General features: G+C 38.3%; 1 protein-coding gene across 3 annotated transcripts in view; it reads right to left on the bottom strand.

Moving 5' to 3' along the window:
- Positions 1 to 16,497: 16,497 nt before the first annotated feature.
- Positions 16,498 to 27,864, bottom strand: part of GRM5 (glutamate metabotropic receptor 5) — a 243,967-nt gene continuing 232,600 nt past the window's right edge. For 2 of the 3 annotated variants that reach the window (XM_031066016.1, XM_031066017.1), the window contains exon 10: positions 23,092 to 23,914. In XM_031066016.1, coding sequence (XP_030921876.1) covers positions 23,092 to 23,914 — 823 coding nt within the window. Of the gene's footprint in view, positions 23,915 to 27,864 lie in introns of all 3 variants that reach the window. The other variant, XM_031066015.1, reaches the window with a different exon arrangement.

Below are 27,864 nucleotides of genomic sequence, written 5' to 3'. Positions count from 1 at the left end.
TCAGATTTATATGTTATCAGTTCCATTCCCATTGGTGCTACTGTCAGATTTTCAGAAAGGCTACATTTACCTCCCAGTGAAAACTGACAGTAAAAGTAATTCTCCTCACTTGATTTTAGAAGTTTAAAAAGGAGACTTTAGTTCAAGTCATATATTTCACCTGTTATGTGGAAAAATGGAGTGTGAGATATCTGTGGACAACTTTTCCTGTCCTGATGTAAATTTCTAAGATGAGGGGATGAATTTCCTCTTGGAAGTAGTTGTATCTTCGCACTGCTGATCTATAGAGTCCAAATGAAATAAGACTTTTAGTTTTTATGAAGATAAGTGAAATTATCCTCTCCCTTACATAAAAAAAATGCTGTAATCATGCTTATATCCTTAACGTTCTACTGATGTAGGCACCATGCTGTGCCCATAATTGTGGCAAATGGGGAGAAAGGCACAAAGTATCAGTCTTGGAGACTTAATCCCTGCCGCTGGCGTGAACTCCTGATCCTGTAGAAGAATGGTTTTCCTCTAGGACAGACAATATAGAGAATAATCCCTCCACTTATGTTTGTCCAACCCTGTGCAGTGCATGGGAACAAAGGAACAACAGCAAAAGGTCTCCCTGCAGAGCTGACTAACAGCATCTGTAGCAGGGATGCTGCCAATAAAAGTGTAAGTGGCACCCTGGTGATGCTGCTTTCTTGACAGAGAGACATCAGACTGCCTTCTCTACAGAGATGCTGCCCATACATTTGGGTTCTTATCTGCCTATTTTACTACTGTGCTGGAGTTAATTTTTTCCATAGTGGCTGCTTTGGAGCTGTGTTTCAGGCTTGTGCTGGAAACAGTGCTAATAATACAAGGGTGTTTTAGTTGCTGTTGATCAATTCTCAGAGTCAAGGCCTGTTCTCCTCATCCCACCCTACCAGCAAGGAGGCTAGGGGTGCACAAAGAGGGGGCACAGCCCAATTGATTGAAGGGATGTTCCATACCACATGGTGACATGCTCAGCAGATAAAGCTGGAGGGAGAAGAAAAAGAAAGAGGTTCAGGGTGGTGACATTTGTCTTCCCAACTCACTGTTACATGTGGTGGGTCCCTGCTCTCCTGGGGATGGCTGAACACCTGCCTGCCCATGGAAAGAGATGAATGACTTCCTTGTTTTGCTTTGCTTGTGTGTGTGGCTTTTGCTTTCCCTATTAACCTTTCTTTATCTCAATACACATGTTTTTTTACTTTTATTCTTCCATCCTGATGTGGTGAAAGAGTGGGCAAGAGGCTGTGTGGGGCTGAGTGCCAGCTGGGATTAAACCATGACAATGGCTTACTGCTGCTCCTTTTCTCCTCTGTTTACAGTGGCCTCACTAAATTCAGGGCCACCTCATCACAAACATGATTTCTCCTCTGCTATTCATAGCCAAGCACAATTGCACCAATTGCATCATGATTAGCAGCAATATTCATCTCTGGCAGAGGAATGATAAGAGCCCTCACTGCAGTTACAACAATTAAATCTGTGAAGAAATGCTATGAAAATGTTCTCACTCTGCAGACTGAGAATGGAATACATTAGCACAGAAGAGTCTATAAGTTTTTGTCAATATAACAGTTAATGGTTCTTTATTTGGAGGAACTAAAGAGAGGTTTTCACCAATTTGAATAAATCCATTTAAATGTTACATAAATGCATGAGATTGCATCTAGCATCTGTTATAATAGGTCAGCATTGTAGATAATTTCTCCATTGCAATAAGGCTGTGACAGATCTGGAATATATTATTCTGGAATAGCCGAGACTGGAACACAATAATACATAAAGATGAAAGAAGCTATAATACCTAATGTATTTCTATATGCTGCAGAAATCTGTCTTCCATACAAAAATTAATGAAGCCTCTTTCCTGGATACTGGACTTTACTGTCCTGCAGTAGATACTTTCCATGAGCATGTGGTTTGAATGGTAGAGCACACAGCCATGCCCCCACCCCATAGCAGAAGTGATTTCTGATTCTGATATTGCAATTACCAAACATATTGTATTAATTTTAAGTAACTGTAGTATTTAAAGGGGTTTATTTTTTGCAGGACACTTAGCTCATACTTATTTTTGAGAGCACATACTCACTAGGTTCCTCTTTACCTTGGGCCAAACATCACATTGGCATTTCATGCATATTCAGTTCTGTTTTTCTATGGATTCTTGTAAATAATTATGGTCATCTTCCAAATTTTGACTGTCCCTTTTTGATATCAATTTCAAGACTGTTGGCACCACAGTACTTTTCGTATATCTTGATATTGATGAATATTGAATGCCTGATGATCTGAGTGTATGATACACTCTCTCAGTTACTGGTAGCTATAATAGCTTTAAAAGGTCCAAAACAGTGAAACAGGCATCCCTGAGGGATGAGAGTGCTTTGCTCTTATCTAGACTGCAACTTCCATACAAACTTAACTTTTCTTACACGGATGTTAATCTGGGAAAAAATTGCTGTGAAATCATTGCCATCACTATTCACCAGTGTATTAATATGTATTCCTAATTAAAGCCAAGAAATACACTATAATTGTATTTATTATCCAGGCGTTTAATTTTTTTTCCTTACTTGACTTTACTAAGCTTTTAGCTGTCTTGTCCTTCAGCTGGGAAGGAAGGAAGGAAGGAAAAGAAAGAAATCTTGCTTTCTTACAAGCAGGAAAACATTTCTTACCAGCTTACCAGATCCCAAGGTTTTCTTGGCACTGAAGAAGAAGGATGCTACTTTTTATGATTTGTTTTTATATCAAAGAGCAATTTGTTTGCTGATAGATGGTGCAGTTAGCCGTAATATTAACCCACAAAAATGATAGAAGGTGATTTTAGATTGGAGAAAATATAGCCAAGTAAAGGGCATACAAAATACAAGCAGCCTGAAGCTGTTAGTAGAAGAAACAAAGGGAAAGAGCAATAAACATTAAAACTGCCTTGGAGTTCATAAGGGATTAAATGAAAGAGTACCATCAAGTGCAAAATGCATCTTCAATAAAGCTCATTGCTCAGTAACTTTCAGGTTAGTTACTAGTTTAGTAGTGTAACTAAAATCTTGGTGTGAGAGAAGAGGGGGAAAAATCATGGTAAGCTTGGACAAAATTTTAATAGAATGTGTGCTTCAAAGGGGAAATTCAGAGGTCAAACAAAAGTTAAAACTCCACAAACTGTCCCTAGGCTCATTCATGAGAACAATTCCTTCAGATTGGAGGGAAGCTTTAAGGTTTACAAAGAGGTCGCAATGTGCCTGTAGAATTTAACACTGAGCATGATAGCAGTGTAACATTGTACAAGTGTGTCACGCTGGTGGGAAGACAGTTAACATACAATATGAAAGAAAGCAGAGCTTATCGTGAATGACTAAAGAAATTCCACTAAATTCACCTAGGATAAAAGTCACACAGTATATTGAATGACAAACCTTCCTATTCCTCTGGTAATCTTTGAACGAGACCATCTGGGTGAAAAAGTCTGTGATCTCATCTTGATTGTCGAGGTGGTCACTGTAAATGGAGGAACACCCTCACCTAGAGAAAATTCAGAGTTCTGGGATTTTTACTGGTAGCATTTTTACCATGAGAAAGAAATCTGTTGCTGTGGGTTGTAGCTGGCATCAAGAAGCTGAAGGCATGCACAACAGGGACAGCATATCCCATCCATCCTAATGAAGCGCTGAGTCATAGAACCTGCCACTGAATTTAAACAGCTTGACACCACATGGGAACATGAGCACAAAATGTCCTGTTTTGTGTACTCACAAAACAACATGAAGATGGCATAGATAGTAAAGTGACTGATGGAATGGCAACACAGACAGGAGTGAAGAGGCAGTGTTGACTCATCTGTTGGATCAGAAAACACAGACAAGTTCTGTGGTTGTCTGTTTCACATGATGGACAGCCTATTGCTGCCAAGGAGACTTGTGCACTGGGAATGACATCAAATAAAAACACAAAGCAGAACCAAGTCCAAATACTGTGCAGTACACAACAGATGAAGTAGAAACAAATCAGGCAACAGTGGAGACTGTGACTTCTATCTGAAGATATATTTTAAACTTTCTCAAACAGAATATTAACCAAGAAGTAGAAGACCAGGATTTCAGCAAGATTAAGACAGGATGATGGGGACACTGCAACAGGTTTGTGGACTCCCCATCCCTGGAAGTATTCAAGGCTAGATGGCACAGAACCCTAAGAAACCTGGTCCAGTGAAAGGTGTCCCTGTCCATGGCAGGAAGGTGGAATTATATGATCTTGAGGGTCCCTTCAAACCCGAACCATTTTATACTTCTGTGATTCCATGACTTTTTGTAGCACATACTGAAAACGAACCTGATGTCTGACTAAACAAGGCACCCAGTAAAACAATCTTGGGTACGAGGTCAGTGTCTCTTGCACACCTTTGACATTTTTAAAATATTTGATAGTGCTATCAAGCTTTTATTACTTTGCCTTTAATCAGTCAGTCTCAAGATATGGGATTTAATTGTAGAATTCAGTCAACTTTGTCAATTCAAAAGCCGAACAATCTCTCTACCAAGTTGTCTAGGTTCTTTCTAAGAGAAATAAATAGACCCTCCTATCTCCATGCAGAGTGGTGTAATGAGGCATAGAGGACTGAAGGGATGATCAGAATTATCCAGCAACAACCATGGATCATTTCTACTAACTGAAATGTCCAGTGAAGCATCAGGCAGAGGTATTCTAAGTTCCACAATGAGTGCACAACTATACAGCAACTATATAGAAATCACACAGGCATTGTTTAAATTTCCAACTCAAATAAATAAAGATCAATTAAACCAGACTATCACTTGATTCTAATGTATTCTAAGACTCATTCTTGCTCTGGAATATGATAAATCCCAAAATTATGATATATTTTCACTTTCCCAGTAGTGGACTAGAATACAATTTCAGCTGCAGAATGAGAAAGGATTTTATTCCTTATCATAAATATTTTTTTTCAGGCCTACACATAATTCAGAGTCTGTGAAAGTGATTACTTCACGAGAGCTGAAGTTCTGATAATTGGATGAGTTGTTTTAACAGTGACAATAGTTTTTCTTCAAATAAATTCCCAGTCCCAATATAAGAAAATCTGAGAAAAAATGTGTTGCCTGTAGCAGTCAGGTTAGATTTTATGATCGGATAATCTTAAGTGGTCTTAAAATGTTGGATGCTACATCAGGTTGCCTGTAGCAAGAACAGAGTGGTAAAATAATAGTTAATACACCATTATATTCTCAAGCATGTTTGGTGATTATATAGGTGTTTTTATAATTCAGAATGTTTTCCAAACATCTTTCTAATATCTCACAGAAAGGTAAATATATGATCATCCCATATTTGGAAATGAAGACAAGAAGAATTTCTAGTTTCCTGAGGCTGGTGCTTTTGTGCAGAGAATTGATCATGTCACTTACTGTCGATTTTGTCACAGAATTAATTTTATGAGGTTAGCAATCTCTGTGATGGACTGCTGCTTGAATGTCTGGTCCTGCCAAACCAAAATGGTTTTGCATAACTTTCAGCAACTAAAACTATCTGAAAATCCATGTTCATGAAAATCTACCTTCTAAAGTGTCAAGCTGGAGGGCTTTCCAAACTGCTTCTTTCACATTAATCTTCTATGGCTCCTGAGAACCTGTCACTAGTGTTTCTTGCTATTGATTATGTTTGATTTACAGTCTCAGTGAAGCATATTTAACCCAGGAGAACATGCTCCTCATCTCTATTCCTTTAATTTAAACCACCAAGCAGTTACTTTGCTGATTCTCCTAACACCTATGAATTATTTTATGAGAGCATATGCTATATAATGGATGATCACAAACTTTCAGTCTTGTTTTCAATTACTTTGTATCTCCTGACTTGCAAGCAAAGCATTAAATAAGCAATAGCCATCTGATGTCTCTCCTCACTAGATTTCCTCCTGTCTGAATAATTTTGATGACTGTTGCAAAAATTGTTAGTTGCCTAGTAGCTGAAATGAAGAATTGCATTCTGTTTTAATGGTAGGAAAAAAAATCAGAACCAGAAATCTTATATAAGTGTCTTCTTTTTTAGAGAATGGACACAGTCAAGTCTCTCTGCTACACAATATTATTAATGTCATGACACAAGGAAACATTTCTTGGATGGAAGGCATTAATTTCAAGGAATAAAAAAAAAAATAAAATAAAATGATAATTGAATCCTCAAGATAGCTTGAACCTCAACTACCATACCTTTTTATCAAAACAAGATGATTTTCATACAATACCCATGATAGTTGCAGAGTAACTTAGTGTTAGGTACATAGTTACATAGTACTATAAGTTAACATTTTATCATAATCAATAGATACAATATTTGAACACTCCTATAAAATTTCCAAATTTCCTGACAGTCTCTACAGGACAACATCAATAAAATACATATGTGAGTCAGCATGTTCTGCTTGTTTCATGCATCACAGGATGTTCTCCAAAGCTAAGAAAACAGTATCTGATGTGGCGGGAGTTGTGATTGGGTCCTTAACTTGCTTGATGTTGATATTCTATCTTCTGGAAATTCCAAAAAAGCCAAAAGCAGTAAAATGGGGCCCTTTCAATTTCTCTCTTAGTTTTATTCTTATTACTAGAGGTCTGGGACTTACCTATGTTATTTTTCAAAACACTTTTTTCTTTCAGGCTTTGAAGATGGAAGTGATAGTACACGTGCAAAACAGCAGGTAGAGGTAGTAAGATCTGAGATATCATATTACCATGGATGAACCTATGCATTTCTGATCCAGGCAAAAGCCATCACATGAATAAATCCTCCACTGAAAATGTTTTTGATTGTTCGTGTTGTGCAGATTTTTTGGATTATTTTGAAACTGAAAATGCAGTAGGTAAGAGAAAGGTCTGCTTCTTGATAAAGTATTTGTTGTTGTGATAGAGGATAGGAGTTCAGTGCTGAGGTTTAGGCATCTTGTTTTGTTCAATGAGGGAGGATCTCTTTCAGATGAACCCATGTGGATGCAGAAAAGGCAGAAAATTTCCCACATGCTCAAAGATCAGTTTTCAAAGCTACTTGGACATCAGTGTTTGTTGCTGGCAATGGGAGATAGAATCCCACCTTATTTTAAGGAAGTGATCTTCTGAGTTGTGTCTGCAATTCTTGGCAGCATCACCAGTGTACCTGCAGTGAGGCACAGATTCATCTGTCCTAGATATAAAACACCTAGGGCTTTTTCAATACCAGATGAGCTGTGTGATGAAAACCATGGTGTGAGATGATGTTTAACTGTTTGCTAAAGTCACAGATGGATCCAGTGGTACCTGTGATGAACTACTGCCAGTCCCCAGGCTGGTGTTTTAGCTTTCTCAGATACAGAAACACCTCAGTGCTGTGAGCAGCAGGAGACTAAGTGCTAAATGCAGCTCTGCTTCACAGCAGAGAATATACCACTTCCCCAGAGTGAGCTTTCTATTTCTCTTCCTGACTTTCCTATTTATGTATTACAGTCTTTTTGGCCAAGCTGTCTTGAAAGAAAGGAAAGCCAAGCTGCCTTTCACTAGAGTTGTTAACAAAACTGAGCTCGCTTCCTCTCTTACCCAGCTGGTGTAAATCAATAGAGTTCTGGTGAATTAAGTGGTGCTTTCTGCCATTTCCTCTAGTTACAAACTCAATTCAGGATCCCCCTGATAAGTGTCATGGATGAGAACAAAGAATGTCAACAGAACAGCGTTATATCTTGTTTTTCTTCAGTGGAGATGTTTTTCTTCTCAGCAGTCATTTTCAGTTTTATTTAATTTTAAATTTTGTTTGATTTCTTTGCCCCATTCTGCTGCATTAGCAGCTATGCGAAGAACTGTGAAGTAATCTTTTTGTTGCCCTGGCCTTCCTGAAGTTTTTTCTGATGTACCAGAGAGGTAGGCTAAACAGGTTCCAGTGGCACTTGCTTCTTGATCACTGCAGAGGCTTAAGCAACAGTTTTACACAAGAAGGAAAGAAAAGGCTCCCTGAATGCTAAATAGCTCTGTGTGGTTTGCCACCCACCCACTCTGCTGAAACATGGTCCATTAACTCAGTGTGGCTGATGCAATTTGAAATGGGGCAGCAGTTCATACAGCAGTCTACATTTGCCAGTAATGACTTCATAGAAGCAGGGGAAAAAATGGGGGGCACAATGCAGAAGTATTTTAATTCACTCTGAAAAACATATAATAACCAGCAATGTCTTCTGAGAGGAATAATCTGGAGCATGATAGACGTGAAGCACAATGTACAAAGTTTTTTAAGTTTTATTTTTATGATTTGAATGTCTGGACCATTTATATGAGACATAATAAGAGTAGATATAGATGAATAATGGTAGGTGCTCTCTACAAATACCTGAAAGGAAGTTGTAGTGAGGCAGGGGTCAGCCTCTTATCACAAGTAACAAGTGATACAACAAGAGGAGTTATGCCAGGAGAGGTCTAGATTGGGTCTTAGGAAAAATTGCTTCAATGAAAGGGGGAGTCAGGGTTTGGAACAGGGTGGCCAGGGAAATGGTAGAATCACCATGCCTGGAAGTATTTGTATGGGGCACTTGAACACGTGGTTTCATGGTGGGCTTAGCAGCGCTGGGTTAATGGTAGGACTTGGTAATCTTAGATTTCTTTTCCAACCTAAAACCTTCTATGATTCTATGGATAAACAATACATCTACCAGGATTCATCTGCCCATATATGTGTTTGCATTGAGACTGGAGTATTTATTCAATTGTGAAATGGTAAGGGCAGTATTTCTAGTACACAAAACCAATCACAGTAGCTAAAAGGAGATGAAAGGGGAGACATAATAACTGCTGATCAGGATATAGTCCTTTTGACAGGATTTTGCTGTATTTCTTTGCAAAGTTTAAATTGGCAGCTCTAGAAGTGTGTAATGGGAAAAAATCTGCTCCTTTAGTAGGGCATTCAGTGATAATTTTTAGCTGGCTCCAAGCAACCAAAAAGAGCCAAAGTGTTATTGATTTATTTGGGTTAGAGAAGGGATGTTAAGTGTGCTGCCTAAAATTTGGGATGAATTAAATTCTTTATTCTGCATAGACTTTGTAAAGGGTTTGGGGGAAGTAACTTACTCTCTTATATCTCATTAGAGGTTTGATGGAAACACAGAGGAGGTGCTGAAGCTAATGATCATCCAATAAGTAATAGGGAATAAAAAGACTTGAGCAGGTTAAAAGGAAATGTATCACCTGAAAATTTGCTGATATTTGCAAGTTTCTCCACTCCATAATGTGTTGTGTGTTTTATTTCATTTTTATATCTCTTGATTTATAGCTTTTCATTTTCTTCATCCTTATGAAGCAAGTTCAAGGAAGAAATAATAGGATTATCTCTGATGTGACAAGACAGTAAAATCCACAGAGCTGACAGCCAGTACCATTCTTGTTCCACCAAAGGGATTTTTGACATTTGGAAGTAGGATTGTGCTAGATGGAATAAAAATAGTACTTAAATAACCCTATTTGGAAATAAAACCCTCAGGAAGAGCTTTGCAAAAATGTTTTTCTTTAGAGGCCTTTTTTGTCCCAAATATTTAACCAGGTGGCAGTTGAGAAAGGAAGTGTAGAAATGACAAAGCTAAGGTTTTAGCTGTAAGATTTATTGCACTGGGTCAGAAACTTTGCCAGCAGAGCTGAAACTGAATGGAGTTGTGCTGAGGAAGTAGGATGGATGAGATGGCTTCAGACCTTTTAGGCTGACTATTAAATCCTCACCCATTACTGAACAAGACTGTCTTTTCACAAGTCATAGAAATAATTAGCTAAATCCCACTGAGTGAGAGGTATGAGGGGTGGCTCACAGCATGTGCTCGGGGTCAGCCTTCAATTATCCACCGTGGGTTGACCTCAGTTTGCTGCACTGCATAAAGCACTATCACTGCCTCCTATTCACTCAGATTTTGTGGTGCTAACTCTATCAGTGCAGATCAAAATGTTGTAACCATTTTTAGAAGTGGAAACACAGCTAATGGAATTAGAAAGGCAGAAGTCGCATATCACATTTTCGTCATACTTTTTCCCCATGTTTTCGTCCCTTTTACAGTGGAACAGAAGCCTCTTCTTTTTAGCAGACAATAATTTGGAACTTGATTCCTCCTTGTCAGCTTTAGTTTTTGCGTTCATAATGTTGAATATTTAAAGACAGAATGACTTTTTTCTTGTTAAAAGGAATGCTAGAAAGAAAGAAATTTGGTTGTTCTGCTTTTTTTGGGTGGGGGGGGGTTTGTCATGCACCAGTCAGCTTGCTGAATTACTGTATTTTGGCTGATGCATAGCAGATCATGTATCTGATTTAAACTTGTGATATAACTTTATGTTCAGGGAAGAATGTTTGAAAGAGTACATTTTACCACTTGGGAACTCTGTGTATTGATGGCAGTAATGAAGTGATCTTGTAGACAAATGAGCTAAACCCCATTATCTTTTCCATCTTTATGACTGAGGGAACTTTTTGAAGACAAAAGTATTAAAATACTACCAGAACAAGTAAACAGTCCTTTTAAAAACTCTAACACTTAAGGAATCTCCTTTTTCTATCTATGTTCTCATGCAAATATATTTATTACAGAGAATACAATCAGCCACTGAAAATACCAAACTCTGTTGTCATAGATAATATCACGGTGGCTTTGAATACCAGAAATTTTATTATCTGTCAAGTCTGAATTGACAACTAACAAACTGAAATGTTTTAAGAATGAAACCTTGTCACAAAAACCGTAATTACATTTGACCTATTCTGTGCCTTTTGGTTTGATGTGTGGGTAGAGGAAAAAACCCTGGGTTCCGAGTGCAGGTCACATCCTTTGCCTGTCAGGTGCTGTGCAGCATGAGATGACTGGCTGTAGAAATACAGCATCAGAGGTAGCGGCCTGCTCTGGTAAAAAGCTGTCAAGACAGACAGGAAAACAAAAGGCACTAAACAAATAGAATATTTTCACTGCTGTCTAGTGTAAAAAAAAAATCATAAAAAAGTCAATTCTAGTGCTTGCATAAATGGCAAATTTGGAAAATACAAAGTGCTATAAGGAAGACCAGCCCTGGTTATTTGCTGAAGGTTGCATAAAATGCAATCTTGACCAGTTGTGTACCAAAACCCTCAGTGAAAAAAGCATATAAAATATAGGGAAGTATGTGTTTATGAGTGAGCCAGGGGTTTTAGGAATTACTAACATGTTTTTAACCCTCCCACAACCTGAAAGCTGCAATGAAAACACTGTTATCCCTGATGAGAATGGGATTCAATTGTTGTGCTGGTGACTGCCAGTTTTATGTCCCAGCAGCTGCAGCAAAAAATCCTTGGGGCTGAGTTTGAATACTGCATTGGAGCTCTTCCCCTCTTCTCACAGGACAGAAGAAATGAGGCATGAAATTTGTTTAATTCAGAAAGATTTTGACAAGACAGTGATCATTCATCTTTGATCCAGTTCTGTTGAACACTCAGTGTTCTATCCTGATTCTTTTCATGTTTCAAATGTAAGTAAGTCCTGAAACAGAGAGCATGGCTTTATATCTATTCTGTTCTATTCTAGTAAATTTAATGGGAACATTTCCTGACACTGAGATTGGTTGGCATGATGAATCTTTGACTATCCTAGTGAACTTATTCTCCTAGAAAACAGTATTAAAGGTAATCGGTGCAGAATAAAACAGTGTATTAGTCAGGAGGAAGTCCAGCTCTAGTCAGGAGATGTATTTTTGTGAGCATGCAATCTGCAGAAAATTACCCCCTTCAGCAGTTGTTGGCCAAGAACAGTGCCCCTGCTGATGCACATGGGCTGTTACCAGCTCCAGCACAGAGAGGGCTTAACAATGAACTCCAGGCTTACTCACTGGTTAAGTAGTTCTATGGCTGAATTCCCATTCGCTTAATTAGAGCTGGGAATTGTTTTTCTGTGGTTTTGCTTAAGCAAAAAATAACCAGTATTGGCAGTACTAATAGAAAATTACCAAGGATTGATTAAAATAATGCAAATAGAAGGTTTAATGGGATTTTCAGTGAAATTCAGGTACCCTGATTTTTGCAGATAATTTTTCGAGGAAATTCAAAGCCAAGAAAATAGTGAAAATAATCAAATGTAGAAGCTGGGAAAAAGAATTCTAGTAAACAAGAGATGCACATTTCTTGGAAAAATTGTGCTATGGAAACATACTAAGAAAAAACAAATTTGTGAAGTATGACAAGCCAGCCATCCTGAACACAACCTCAGGTCCTGATCTGCTACACACTCATAAGTCTCATTCACACTCATTACCAGTATTTTCAGTGAAATTATTCAGGATTGATATTGCTGTAATCTGAGTCTCTTTTTTACCTCTTTTTTATAACAGGTTTCTCTTCCTTCAGATGGCTTCGTGCTCCTTCTGAGCCAGTGTTGATGCATTGCTTGTATCTCCCAATCTATTTGGAAGACAGCTGCTATTGATGCAGTGGGAGATGATTGAACAATCCCTGTCAGTTACTGTGATGTGTATTTCTTGTATGACTGGGGTACTGAAAGGATGATGAAGAAATTAAAAACCCACTATTCCATGGTCTGTCATCAGATAACTGATGTATAATAAAGGTAATTCCTATATTTTCATCTAAGTCCAGCAGCGCTGGACTATTCTATGCAATTTTATATTTCTTTCCTTTCATCATTCAGACTGTTCTAACAAAGCTACAGGCAGATTTTTGCTGTATGGTACAAGAAATGTGCACTTTTTGGTCTGAATTCAAGCTGTCATTGCCCAGTGAACTCCCTTTTTTTCTGTGGGTATTTGCATCAGATGTGAGTTCTCTGTATCTGTGCTCAGCTGTGGATTTTCATTTGTGGTTGGGAGCTTTAATTCACAGGAGACAGGAATGTTGTGTTATAACTGGGCTATGGTTGTGCTTTTCCCTGGCCTGAGCAGATGCAGTTTGCTTTGGAGCAGTAGAGCAATCAGAAGCCTGTTATTCTGTGTCCTAATGGACCAAGCCTCCCAGGACTATTTGTGAGGCAGCCGGGATAAACTGTAAGTGGCACAAGCCAGGGCACCCTGTTATATTGCTTTAAGATGAAGCTTGGTAAAGCCTGTTTGGATGAACACTCTCTGATATTTGGTAGTCACATATGGGCAGTGCTGGCCAGCCTTGTCTTACCAAAGAGCATGGCAAGTCTTTGTTGGTTTTTTTTTTTCCAATTCTGCTGCGCTAACTTGGTGCCAGATTTTCCTTTACCAAATATCTAACTGTTCAGCATCTTGCTGGTCATCAAATAACAACGACTTAGAAGAGGAAATGGGACAAAATAATCTGTCAGGAAATAATGTCATTTCACACAGTTTATAACCGTGATAGGATTATGGCATGACGCCAGCATGAAAATCCAGTGACCTCAGTAACATCTTTATTTCTTTCGTGCTCTTTACTGCTCTTCTATCCATAAAGTCTGCTTTATGCCAGTGTGATATTTAGCACTTTTGACTGGTGTACTTCCAGGTGGAGCTCCAGAGTTGTGCTGGCCTTTTAATTGTTTCCTAAATTTACAATTTCATGATTATTCCCCCAGCAAAATCTCACTTCTAATACAGTCTTGTATTTTTCATTTTGGTTTACTTTTCCTTATTTTTCTTCCTTAATTTACCTCAATATTCTATATGCTGCTTTTATTATTTCTACATAGATTACAGGCCATCTCCTTTTCATATTTTACCTCATTGGAATTTCTTTTGTAAGCTTGACATTGACATCTAAAATTCAGGGCCCCCATTACTGTTCATATTCTACTTGGAAGTAAATCTTATCCTCCCAGTCTTAGACTGAGATTTTTAGGATTCCATATCATCTGGGCATTTTCCTTTCTGGGTTCATCAGTGATGTGTCTACATGGTTAGTTAAATATCAGTCTAAAGTGATTTTTAAGCTGAGATTAATTGACTTCCTCGGTGCTTATACACATGTTTAAGAGTATTTATAATGGAAGCTCTGGAGCACCTCAGGAGTGGCTTAGGCAGAAGGTGATCAGTAGAGGAGAACCAGGTTTTGGGAATTACTCTTGTGAGGGCCAAGAACCAGCCCAGTGTGTGTGTAACACACCATACCAATCTTGCGACAAGCACCTGAGCCCACTCTTCACCTCACTCAACAAGCACAAATCTGATGTCTCACTCCCCATATACATGTGGACGTATTTCAAACATTGAAACAGGCTGCTCAGGATGTGGTGGAGTCATCATCCCTGGAAATGTTAAAAAATACACATGGATGTGAGTCAAGGGGATAAGATTTACTGGTGGGTTTGACAGTGCTGGGTTAACATGTGGACTTGATGATCCTAGAGGTCTTTTTCAAAACAAAAAATTATGTGGTTCTATAACACGTATATTCACAGCATATGTAAGAAAGCCCAGGAAACCCTTAACAGTGAAGATTTTCATTTGCTAATATTTGGAAAGAAGTTACATAAGTTAAGTAAGTTATGTGGAGGTAAGTTTTGAATCCCTGTTAAAAAGAATCATAGTGAGCATGCTGATTGCTTTGTTTTAGTCTAAAAAACTGACTAAATTGTAACACTTGGTTTACAAGCAAACAAAAAAAAGCAGATGGTGATTTGAAACTACTGCCCTGAAAGAATGTTAATACACCACAAATGTCTCTGTATATGTAAAAGAAAGCTCATCCATTTCCTTTGTAGTTATAAACAACTCATGCTCTCCACTGTGATTTGGTCTTAAACTCCTACAATAGGAAAACAAATTTAATAAATAGTCCCTGAACGGACACAAAGGGTGATTGCAGTTCTTAAAATTCCAGCCCTTTTCCTAGTGTTCTGTGAGCAGATAGAGAAGGTACTCCTGCAAGAAGGAGAGGAGCACCCAGTCCATGTATTAGTTTAGCTGAGGAGGGCAGTACTGGCAGTAAGGCTTCTCCGCTATCAAATAGCAATTATGGACCAAATGAGAAGGAAAGATAAAGCTCCAGACAGACAGAGAAATTAGACTCCAAACTTTTTAAGAAATTGAACTTTTTCTTTTCTCATTACTAATTGCCCTGATAGTTCTGAAGGTGTATAACAGATTAGTGCCCCTCTCTTTTTAATCAATGTAAACATTGATTTGTGATTTAATTTGGAATGGGATTTATTAGTTTATTAGTTTCTAAATGTCATAATTCTGCAGTGATAACAGAAATTCAGAAGAAACATGGCTGAGAGGTGGTCACAGAGCATGGCATAAATTAACTGTTCTTGCAAACAAAGCAAATTTGTTCTAGTGTTCCAGACACTGCTTTAAAAATATTCTGCAATGGAACAAGATGTTGCATATAGTTTTCAAAGTCTTTCTCTTCAAATTGCAATAGTTGCAATGCTTCTTTTGGTACAAAGCAGTATATTTTGCTGAATTAGTTGCTGTGGATTTCTACACTGAAGGAATAAACTTTGGGATGTAGAGTTGTAGGTGGTTCAAAGACATTATATGAATTCACACTGTTTTTTAGCCAGAGTTGGGCATTTTACCTACCATTGTGTTATGAATTAGTCACCTTAATTTGTCAACAGCAGATAAACTGATTCAGCAGTATCTCCAGAGATGTGTTTAGAAAATAATGTGCATGATTGGCTTTTATCTGAGAGCTGCAGTTCATACTCTGCATTTCACTGCATGCAGTATAATTATTCCAAATTCATGCCAGTCTATGTAAGAATATTAAGACTATTACAAACCCCAGATTTTGGAATGGGAGGGAGAGGATTTTCAAACTAGAAAGTTGGTTTTGTTCTGTGGGGTTTATTTGTTGTTTGTTTGGTTGGTTTTTTGGTTTGGTTTTATTTGGTTTTGGGGAGGATTTTTAGGTTGCTTTTTTGTATGGGTTGGGGTGTATTGAGTAGTGGCTTTGTTGTGGCTTTTTTGTTTGTTTGTTTATTTTTGGGGGTTGTTTTTTTTTTTAGCATGTAGGGGGGAAGATAGCAAAATCTATTGGCTGGAAACAGAATGTAGCCAGATGTGAGATAAGACATTTATTCCTAGTGGTCAAAAAGGCAGAACTCTAGAAACCAAATGTTAAAGGACATAAAAAATTTCCTCTGATATTTTTTTGCAGTTCAAGATTAGATGTGAATCTCCAATTGCAGGAGTAAAGTAGTTTCTTAGGACATCTATAAAAATAAAGTTTTGGTATATGATTCCAAGTGTAAGAGCTTTGTTTTCTGTTGCTCAAGACTAGATTATTTTACTATTTTCTCTCAAATCTATATATGCCTCATCAATGAGATTGTGTGTGCATCAAAAGACAAAGATCAAACTATACTAGAATGTTATGTAACTATGATACCGTTAATGTTAACTTAATCCTTTAAAGTAACAGAGAGGGAGGAGTAAAACAGAGATTGTTATTCAAGGGTTTGTGCATAGGCACACCTGGTTTGTAGAAAAATGCACTGAAAACATAGCTGTAATTGTTCTGGAGAAAAAAAAAATCCAGTTTTCAGTCATATCACAGATTCTTTTTAATACTGTTCAAAAAGTACCTGACTCTACATAAACACCAACTATAACATGATGTAGACAATTGAGAAACAAGCAAGTGTATTCTTCAATGCTAAAATAAATTACATTTGTACAGGTAGAAAGCAAACCAAAGCTGATAAAAATGTTAAATTTTATGAAAAATCTTTTTCAGTTCACATCAAAATAATAACTTTACATTCTCTATGTTTTAATAGTAGAAGCAGCAACAACATAAAAAAGAACAAACGGTCACAGAATGTTTGAAACCAGTTCTTCATAAGTTATTAGCAAATTAAAAAAAATAATTACAAGCACTTGTAGCCCACATAAATCTTTTGGAATTGGCACCATCTCTCTAAAACATCTATATTCTATATAGATTTCTAATTACAAATACCACCAGCAGCTGCCATATAATCCTATTAGTACATGTAATATACATAGTATATTTGTTCCCATTTGGCAGATTGGAGTGACTTAATATTTGTTGTTTGTTAATACTGTCATTGCTCAGGTGAGACAAAACCAGCCATATACACCAGTTCATCACCCAGATGAATTTTTTACTTACCTTTATGCTTCACTGGCCTGTATCTCTTTTCCTTTTCACAGTATAAAATTGTTGGTGGTGATTTGAGATATTTGAACTGAAGATAAAATAATAAACCATTGCAAAAAAAAAATTTCAGGTAATTCAACGTAAGTCTTTACTAGATTAAGTGCACACTGAAATGGGTAGCAGATGAATGATTTTCTTGTTCATGGAGAGTATTGACTTCATTTTTGGAGTTTCATTAAAATGGCAGAAAATTGTGACCTCTTGGGGTATTTTTGGATATGTTCACTCACATCCCTTAACATGCTTAGTTAGAGGATGACTTCCCCATTGGGATACCAGATAGAGTATGAATGGTAGGAAGGACCTATTCACCAAGCCTAGCTTCAGGAATGAACCTAGTAAAATCCATCTGCTGTTTGATTCAAAAGAGAGTGGGAAGAATATCCAGTCATCATAATTCTCCGCAGAACGAATAGTCAAATCTAGACTTCAGTGGCCACTATACAACTTTGATTATCTTTATTTGGATATTAAACTGGAATGATTCCATTGACCCAAATAGATTAAGGACTTCAGCGCTTAAAATTATTCAGTGTAATACATAGCTTTTTGCTCTAGTGTGGAGGTCAGGACCTTTTGTTAAATATCTAGCCTTTCTGTGGAGTTTGTGAGAAGAGTTAGTGCCCAAGAAAGCAGCACAACAAGGAAAGAGATGTCTAGGAATACTCTATTTGAGCCAGTATGCAAATGCAATGTGCAGAAAATGCTAATTTTCCTCTGGGATCAGTTTCTGGAGACATCTATACATTTTGTTTCAAAGATGGGCCAGGTCACCTTTGTAAAAGGTGGCTGGAGGAAAATTAAATAAGTCCCTTTTTCTGCAGTCTCAGAGAATAAGGAATTCAAGTTTAATTCCTTCGCCTATCCAAGAGGATTCAATCTCTCCTTTCTATGCTGGGGTCTGAGAACTCCAGATGGAAGACAACATTTCTGCAGATAAGAAGTTATCTAAGGGCACATCCTTCCCTCCTGTCACAAAAACGTTTTTTAGGGAAGCATTTAACTTTTTTTTTAGCCAATATGTAGCACAGACAAAAAGTTGCCTCTACTTCTTTGAAATTAAAATACCTTGTCTCTGCTTCAGAAATTTTAAAAGTATTTTATATTAAATGGTAATATATGATCTATAATTTTATTGAGTGTATGTCTTATCTGGTTGCACTGTTCATTTTCCACTGCAATACTCTTGAATTTGTTCCTGTCCTGTGAAGCTGCCCTGGGGAAATGAGTAGAGGATATCTCAACACTGAGTCATTGGAGCACTTTCCAGCCAGGAAACTGTACAGTGCATTCTGTGTACTCTCACATATTTTCTGCATCCTTGATGGGTTTTAACATGAGTTAGGTACAAAGATCCTTAGATGTGTGATAATCAGGTTAGTTCTGAGCATACACAGACATACTATGCTAGATGCTGGAGGAAGGTGGCATTTGAATAGTTGTTTTAAAATTGAGTTTAAAATGTAGGTATTAAATTCTACTGAAATCCTAACTTTAGGCTCCAAAGTCTCTCTTTTGGGGTCAGCCAAACCAGACCTGACACTGGTCTCCAATACAATACAAAATTTGTGGTCACATTGTTAGTATTGAGCATAGTGCTCTGATTTCCCTAAGGAACCAACTCTTTTTTATGCTGTCTGTTGCTGTCATCTTTTATCTTCTCACCTCATAAATGATGTATTAAGCAGAATAACAAGGTTGCACACTTTCCTTTACAGAACTTACACCCACAACTATGTAGTCTTTCAGTTTGGTCTTGCACACTAAAAAAACATTTGCAGAGGAACTGCTCTATCATCCAGAGTAAGAGTCATGGACTGGGCTTCCCATTTACTCTCTTTTGATAGCTTATTCTCTCAGTTTTTAGCAAAAGTTTTCCTTTTACAGACACAGCAACTGAATAAACATCCAAGCAAACTAACATAACTTTTTTTGGGTTTTTTTTTGCGTTTAGAACTTACAACAGTTTTTGAATTAGCATTTAGTTTCTATCTCACTTTTGTAGCTGGAAATCAATGGAAGAAGCCAGCACCTTGTGATCGAACAGGCCCCATGAAATATCAACAAGTGATTTGTGGACTGTGGTCTAAAAATCTCTGGTCTAAGGTATCTGCATGAGTCTAGGCACCAAATGTTCAGATAGAAGTACAAGGAAGCACATCTTCAAAGTCATGCAATCATTCTTCTGAGACTATTTAAAAACAGTTCTTCAGTATTGCAAAGGCTCCTTTCCAAATGGCCTGAGAATGGCTCACTTTATTTCAAAAGCATAGATCCAGAGGTGATTACACCATCATTCTTTAGGGCTGGCCTCAAGCACAAAAGAAATAAGAGATTTTTTTTTTTTGAGGTCCATGTGGTCAAGAATGACAGTAGTTTCAAATCCTTTAATTCCCTTTGTGTCAACAGCACTATATGGGAAGGCAAATTTCAAGCCATTGAGTTGGTACTTGCACATTCTTTAGTTAGATTGAAAAGTGTTCATGATTGTAACTTTTGCATTTATGTTGGAAAATCCTTGCCACTCTAGCTTAATATCCTAAACTAAGACTAGCATACAAACAGAATAACAAAGTCATGATGTCTGTCTACATAATTTTTTTCTCTTATGTCAAAACCACTGGCTTCTCCCAAAGAACTTTCCAGTCTTGCAAATCTCCCACTGGGCTCATTTGGATTATTACTACAGACATTACACCGTTTTTGCCTTCTTCTCCACAAAACCTTTCCTCCCTTTGTTGAAATTCAAACATGTAATAAAAAATTACATTGATGCGCTCCAGTCTGCACAATTGAAGCAGATTCTGCCTTCCTTAAATGCCTCTAAGGTTGCCCATCTTTCAAGAAAAATAGACTGACTCCTAGGGCATACTACCTCAGCAGGGTCCATCCATAGCTCCTTGTGTCACTAAAATGTCTGCTGTGGCTGATAGATATGCAAAAGACACAAGACTCCTCCAAAAGTGAGAGTGAACAAAAGTGTTTAAAATTTGGGTTGCACAACATTAGGGTTTTAGGCTCTTGAAACATGCATTCAGGGCACATGGTGCATCTCCACCCAAATTGTCATGACAGTACACATGACCATTGTCAGGAAGCTCTGAGCAATAGCTGTGGTGCAGTTTGAGAGCAGAAGAGGTATATTTATGCTGAGCTCGACAGTTACTATTTTTCACTCCTTTTTGCTAGTTTTGTATTTAAGGAAATATTTTTATATTTGTCATATAATCCTTATTTCCAGTGTTGATTATTTCACAGTGCAGTGAAACCCACAGATTTTAGCAGTAATACAATTCTATTAATTGTCCACCACCATAAGAAAAGACTACAGGGGATCTAAAATTCTAGGGAAGGATTGAGGTGGAGGATGTTCTTGTAAGAATATTGGTCAATAGTTTGAAGTATAAGAGAACAGGTAGTAATAGAATCCCTTCGAAATTCACATTAGTTATCTCAGTACATTGTATATTAGAACAATATTGCACTGATGGAAGACAAATGTTATCATATAAGTCTTCCATGAACAACATTTAAGTGGTCTAAACTCCCCTAATAAGAATGTTTGTATCACAGACTGATTGGACATGCTTTTCTCTTAAATGTGGGTTGTAACCTGTGACAGAAGATGCTTTCTCCTGATGACATGGACAGCTAGGGAATGATGAGACATGCTAGAATTGTGAACCAAGAGGACAAAACTGAGCTCTAGTTTGGGAACCATGCAGCTGCACAGAGCTGAGTCTGTGCTGATCAGTCATGCGAGGATGCAAGAACCGCATATGGGCAACAAGGACCTTCAGTCATGCCTTAGTGTGGGGATCTGCCTTCTGGAGTAGAGCTGTTTTGTGACCTGCCTGTTCATGCTATAGGCAAAGCTGATAAATGACTGTACTTGACAAGACAAGCATGCCCAGACTGCAATTGGATAACATTTGCCTGACTCTAGAGTCACTAGAATACCTCTGTGAGGTGCTGGTCTGGATTCAGTCATCTATTACTTTTCATTTTTAAATGTTGTTGAGCGGCAAATTGGGGCGCAACACATAATAGTGAAACAAGCATCCCAAAGGAATAGAAAATGCTCTTTGCTAAAACATGTGAATGTGCTTTCATCTTTTACTTATTTGATCAAATAGCTATTTTGAACAGGGGGGAGAAAAAGGAGGTATGAATTTTGATTACAAAATATTTGTTATTTTCAAAGAAACAAAATCTAAAGGTTTTGAAAATAAAATATAGCAGCCTTATTTCAAGGCTCCCTTCCTTGAGGCTGTCTTCTATATAAGGCTACATCAACTCAGCTTTGACTTGAAGTACATTACTCATCACGTCATGCTATCCTTCAATAAAATAAAACAAACCCATAAAAGTTTGGCACCTGAGGACAGCTATGTCATGAAGAAGAGAGCAAATACAGTGTGCGTTTAGGGTCTGACTTACAAGTTCTATGTAACTACACCTATCAAAAATTTTTTAGCTACTATTCAAACTTTAAAACTCTTCCCTGCCTGTATTAAAAAAGTGCTGTGACAGTATGAAGTGCACTAAACTGTACTACTTTGATATAGGAAAAAAATTTGAGGAATCCCCTTGTTTCTTCTGTGAGTTGCAAAGAAACAAAGATTCTGTTGGTTCATATCTCATTAGGTCTTCTTTGTTTTAACCTTTACTCTGTATTGCTTTGAATGTATTTTTTGTCACTGTTCGTAGCTGCAAGGTATCAGCAGCAAAACAAATTTTAAAATTGTTGCTTATTAAAGAGTAGCTTAATCACCTCTAAGCAGACTTTGACACAGGGTTTTTTCCGTATATATGTGTATATTAATTAAGATTATGACAACCTTTCCCACTGATAGTTAGCATTTGTCATAATCCAAATTGGTATCCTAGAATTCTGTCATTCAAAGGATGGAGAAAATCCTTAGGGCGTTTACCTGTTTGTTATAAGCAAAGATGGGAGTCTGAATAAGTATTTTAACTGGTAACATTATCATGAAGATGTCCATAAAAATGTGTTAATTTCTCTAGGGAGTGCAGCTATTATGTAGCTTGGTAGTGCTGCTAGAAAGATAATATTCATCTCAACAACTTGCCCTGGTAAGGGAATTACAAAACAGTACTCCAGAAAATATTTTTTGCTACTTCAATATTAGTTGGCAACATGGTGAAATAGTCAGGAGATCTTCCTTGGGTTTTGTTGTTGTGAAGGTGAATCCAATGATAACAAATTGAAATTTGATGCTGATAGAAGAGAATTTCATAAACAAATGCGTAGGTTGAGAAGTCACTTGTAAAGCCCTCCATATTGCAGTCACTCGCTGCAAAGCCTCAGCTTAGTGTTATCCACGTGTAACGTATCACAGACACAATATTCTTCAGCAAAAGGTTTTGTAGGAACATACATTACTGCTTTTTGTGATCTTCATAGAAAAAAAAAAGAGAAAGCTTGACATGTTGGTCCCAGATTTGAGTCTGTTAGAAAATGTACATTCAATGTTTGGTCTTCTATTCTTGATAAAAGATCAAGGTTCGCTTCTGGGCAAGGGATCAGAGTAAACAAAGAAACCATTGTACAGTTGTTTACAATCTAGTTCCCCCCTGTCCCCTATATTGTACACACAGTTCATTGTAATACTAAAGCAAAGCACTTGGTATGTAACTGGATTAACAGACTCCTTATAAGCCCTCAAAAATAGATTCAGTGTTTCTGAAAAGCCCATGTTTTTTTAAGGCCACGATAATCTGCCAAGAGTCATTTTGTCTTTAAATCAGCATAATTAATCTGATGTTTCCGCCTCTCAAGTGATTCCTCTTCTTCCCTTCCATTCCTCACAAGATGACCCAACGCCTCTCACTCTGTCTTCGTAAACACTGGAGATCTTGAAGACTTGGCTGTCCCCTCACTACTTGCTTGTAGTTGTTGAGCTCCAACATCGTCTTGAACTACATTCACAATGAAGAAGAACTTTGAGTATAATCTCTGATGAGGAGTGTGTCGTATTTGGGGGAGGATGGCATACAGAGAGCTGATTCAGAAGCTGGAGAGCTGGGAGATGCACTTCCAGAATCAATGGAGTCTCTAAAAGGAGAAGGAGGAGTTAAAGCCACCAACTCCTCCAGATCTTGCTTGGCTGTTGGGGTCTCTGAAGTGCCTTCTTTGATGCTGTCATTTGAAGGTTTCCTAGCAGCCTGTGAAGAGCCATTGACTTCAATGGCAGGAAGCGGTTGGATCTCTGCAAGCGTGGTCATTGTTGTAGGAAGCTGGATTTCCCGTGGAATCAGGTACGAAGAGCAGAGAGGAGCAGCCCCCGCTGTCCCTGGAGCAGATGTTGAAAGCATCATAGAGTTCAGCTCACTGATATTGGCTGTGAAGCGAGTAACAACGCTGCTGATCTGCTCCATGATGGAGCCTTGAGAGGAGCTGCTTCGCTGAGGAGGTTCTGACTGGAAGGTGGGGGCTTCATCTTCTGTTCGGCTGACAGAGGCAGTTCTGTGGCTCAAAGTGCTGATTGGTGAGGGAGTCTGTGGTCGGTACTGAGCTGGGTATTGCTCTTCGGCTTCCGAAACATCATAAAGCGTTTTGGCACTAGCCTCAGGAAATGTAGCGCTGCTACTGTGCCGGCTACTATCTGTGCTTTTAGAAAAAGGCTTGATCACTGCAGTTTGGTTGGGGTTCTCTTTTTTGTTGATGTGGACTGACAACCGCTGCCAAAGGTGTGCTCCTCGGCTGCTTTTCTCATTCTGGGCCCAGGAAACTGATTTCCCGTTAGAGCTGTAAACACAAATGAGATAAGATGGTAACTTGGAACCAAGTTAAAAATTTAATTGCTGTGCTTATATCAAGAGTATATGGTATTTTAGAGTTTCTATTCACCACAAAGCTGACTGTAACTTCATCTATATCTCTTAATTGCAATATACCTATCATTTATACCTGTATGTTCGAGGAAAACAAGCAGCATGTCAGCTCATTTCACAGGCCAGTTGTGCACCCAGCCACCACCTGTCCTGTGCTAGTTCATGGCCACTGCTGACCCCTCTGTTGAGGACCTTGGCACATAGGCAGTGTCCATGCTGGGGGAGAGAGCAGCTTGATAGCTTCCCTTCTGTTGGTCTGGTGTCAGGAAGAGGGCCTGTGGGACTGAGGGATGCATAGACGAGTAAGGAAGAATTAAATGCTTGAAGAGAGTGAGTGAGAGACTAGGACTGGCTAGAGTGCAGGGGCAGGTGTGTGGGCTGACCTGGGAACTTTCAGTGGTAAGGAGTTTGGTATAGTGTTCTAAGCATGGATTCATGGTATGGGGCAGGGTTTGTAGACTGGGAGATGAAGAAGTTTAATCTGTTAGGGCTGGGGAAAAAATCTAGTTTTGTCCCACTATTTGAAAGCATTGAAGTAACACACAGAAAGGGACTGTACTGGTTGTAGGTAATGGACAACAACTTTTTCATCAAGGTACTTGGCAAGCTACCTGCCACTAAATTAAAGAAATAATTTATTGTTTTCAAATTGCAGGTCAGCTCAGAGAATTAAACTGTGTTCCTAGTAGGAAAGAAATACCAGACAAGCTATACAAGTTCCTCATGGTAGCATGAGTTTGGAGACAGCAATAAACATTTTGCTCAACTTTTCTGCAAAATGAGTAAATTCTCAATTTGGTAAATGAGTAAATTCTCATCTCTTAGGGTAAATTCTCTTCAGATCTCATCATACTCTTTATCAAAATTGCTTAGTTGTCTCCTCTTGATACCTAAGAAAAGACAGCTGTGGCCCTTATAAACACAGTATTTCCTTCTACATCTTCCTCAGTCTGATGAACTGGTGTTTGCACATACATTAACATATAGTTCTTGGAAATAAGGAAGATATTAGAAATATTTCTTAGCTGAAACAGACAATGATTCTGGAATGATGTCAACAGGAAAACCAGTCCACACATACAAATAAACATGATTTATATATAAAATGCATCAAAATTTAGACAATTCGCTTTGGTTTCCAAAACGTTTGCTATAGCCATTTAGGATTTATGAAAAGACGACATTGGAGACCCTGTCAGACTACTGCAAATTTGTTTTTTGTTTGCTTTTTAAGTCTGCAATAGATATCCTCAAATGTTAGCCTGCAGCATAATAGTTTGCAAAGCACATACTTTTCTAAGTACAGATGAATTTATACCAGCCATCATGTGGAGGCTTCCCTCAAACTATCCATTTAATAGCTCTTCTGGCCATCTAAAAAGAAAAAGTTGCATGCTGAGTGTAAAATAAAACCTCCTGGTGGGTTCACGTCTGTGATTACGTTAGATGGAATTACGATGGATCATGTAACACGACATATATCAACAGATTTCCCCTTCAAAATAAGCATGACAGAATCCAGAAGACAAACACAATGTAAAACAATGAGTACTTTAGGAGAGGGAGGACTGGGGAAGGAGCTGTATAAGTACGTATGGGTTCTCCCCTTTGCTGCAATGGTCACCAGGATATTTGTGTCTTGGAAGCTGTCTGTTGGGCCCTACCCCCAAAATGCCAGGCAAACCAGCTGGTGGCTTGTAAATTGCTGCTCAGACAATCCCTTCCATCTGCTGTACTCCAATCAGAGCAAGAAGGAAAAGCAAACTCTGTCCTGTAGCACTGCTCACTTTGACTCTTTGAATCTCTGGAGGTCCAGTTCTGGACTGAGCAGGAGATGGCACTAATGTCTTGCAGAGTAAAATTGTTCCCTCTGAGGACCATGCACTTGTTTCCTTGCAACACATACTCTGTGGGTGTTGACAACTGTTTGAGAGCCCTGGCTCACTGGTCATGCTGAGTCCTGAGCTCAGTGGGATCTCAGTGACAGCAGCAGGAACAGAATTTGGATTGTTTGGCAGATGAGATCTTGCCTCTAGTTCTGCTATGTGACCATGAAACCTTGTCCCGGTTGCTGATGTGTTTGACCTGGACCAGGAGAGAGAATGATCTGGCGCTTGTAACTTTGATCAGGAAGAAAGAGAGGATGCAGACCCAGTCCTGGATGTCCTCCTGGTGAGGTCTTAGAAGGACCTGTGCCTGACACAGGGGTGAAATAAATGCCATTAACATGAAGGATTAGTCAATGCAGATAGAAATGCTTGCCCAAAGAAAGTGGTGTATTCTAGCACCCCTCCTGACTTCAAGAACTGACAGTACAGATGTTCAAACCCTTTTAAAAGTGTACTAAATGCATATAAATATTTTCATGGCCCGAAGACCAGATTCTAAGAGTTTGTGAAAGCAACATGCTACTCCCTCCCTGGTCACAGTTAAAGAGACAATAATTAAGGAGGGATATGAGGCTAAAGAACCTGGGGAAAGGGAAAGGATGAAATCTGAGTTTGCATCAAACCCTTGGGAAAGATAGTGAACAGTTAAATCTTCATGATGCAAGCCACCAGCCTCCCTGAATCTCAGTTTGGGTTTGGGTCAGTCTTGGCTGAAACACTCACACTTTTGTACTCTGCCCAAGAGTAATCTCTGCACGTGGCTCTCATGTTGATCCTGGGGCTCTGAAGGAGACCCGATGGCTGTTTAACACAAATTTTGTGCAAAAGTCTGAAAGACTTGACCATAATTCACTGCAAATACCTTGATATTACAAAATGAATAGGACACAAACACCATCCACTGAATATGTGGTGGGGCATTGGAATGGACTGCCCAAGGAAGTGGTAGAATCAGCATCCTTCTAAATGTTCAAACACATTTGGATGCAGCACTTGGGAAAATGGTTTGGTGGTGAACACAGTGATGTTGGGTTTACAGCTGCACTTGATGATCTCAGAGGTCTTTTCCAACCTTCTTGATTCTATAATTTTTCAGTAAGGAGTGAACCCTTACTGAAAAATTATAGCTAAAGTGAATAGCTAAAGAATTTCTGCCTCAGAAATGCATCCTATGTTTTATCATGCTGCACCTACTCATTAGGAAGTCAACACTGGACTGAAGTGTGCAATCATTTTTTTGCCTCTGTGAAAGGGGCACCACTTATTTTCTTATATTGCCATGAAAGTGGGTTGTGGATAAATTGCTGTGATAATACTTTAAGATCCTGCTCTAACTGCATATTGATTGGTACTTTGTCAAGTTAACTGGAAACCATGCAATGCTCACAACTTAAAAATAGATAAATAAAGATAGATCACAGACTTAAAATAGGATATCTAGGAGTGGAATTGTTTACATTTCCTATGCCCAGCTCTGCCTTGACTCTTCAATGATGGGAAACTTTTGGATAGTGAAATTTTAGATTTTTCTTTTAAACAGATTTTGGCTCTGTCAGTTGAAAAGAGAATAATTAAACTTTTGAACTCCCAAAGGGATTTCACTACAAAGTTTGGCTGAATACAAATTTTTCCATCCCATTCTTCTGCTCTGCCAGTTCTTCTGCTGGCACATTGTACTGAATAGAGCAGAGGAGAATGGAGCAAACTTCGACCAGCGATACCAAAATGTTCAGATTTTTTTTTAACAAAGCCTTTTGCAGAAGGCTTTTTTTGTTTTGAATTTCTTTTGCTATAGGTTAATTAGGTTCAGATTTATGCAAAAGAGAGATTTCCTGAGAGCCAGACAGTAATTGTTTCTCCATTGTCTTTACTAAAAGTTGCTTTGATTTTGATAGACTGGCTTTTTCCCTGCCTTCTAGACTTACTTACATAATATGTACAAGAAATGAAATTAGAATAAATGAGAAAATCTGAA

The sequence above is a fragment of the Geospiza fortis genome, unplaced genomic scaffold (assembly GCF_000277835.1).
Source record: "Geospiza fortis unplaced genomic scaffold, GeoFor_1.0 scaffold16, whole genome shotgun sequence".
Taxonomy (NCBI): Eukaryota; Metazoa; Chordata; class Aves; order Passeriformes; family Thraupidae; genus Geospiza; species Geospiza fortis.
This window is presented reverse-complemented; position numbering and strand designations above follow the sequence as displayed.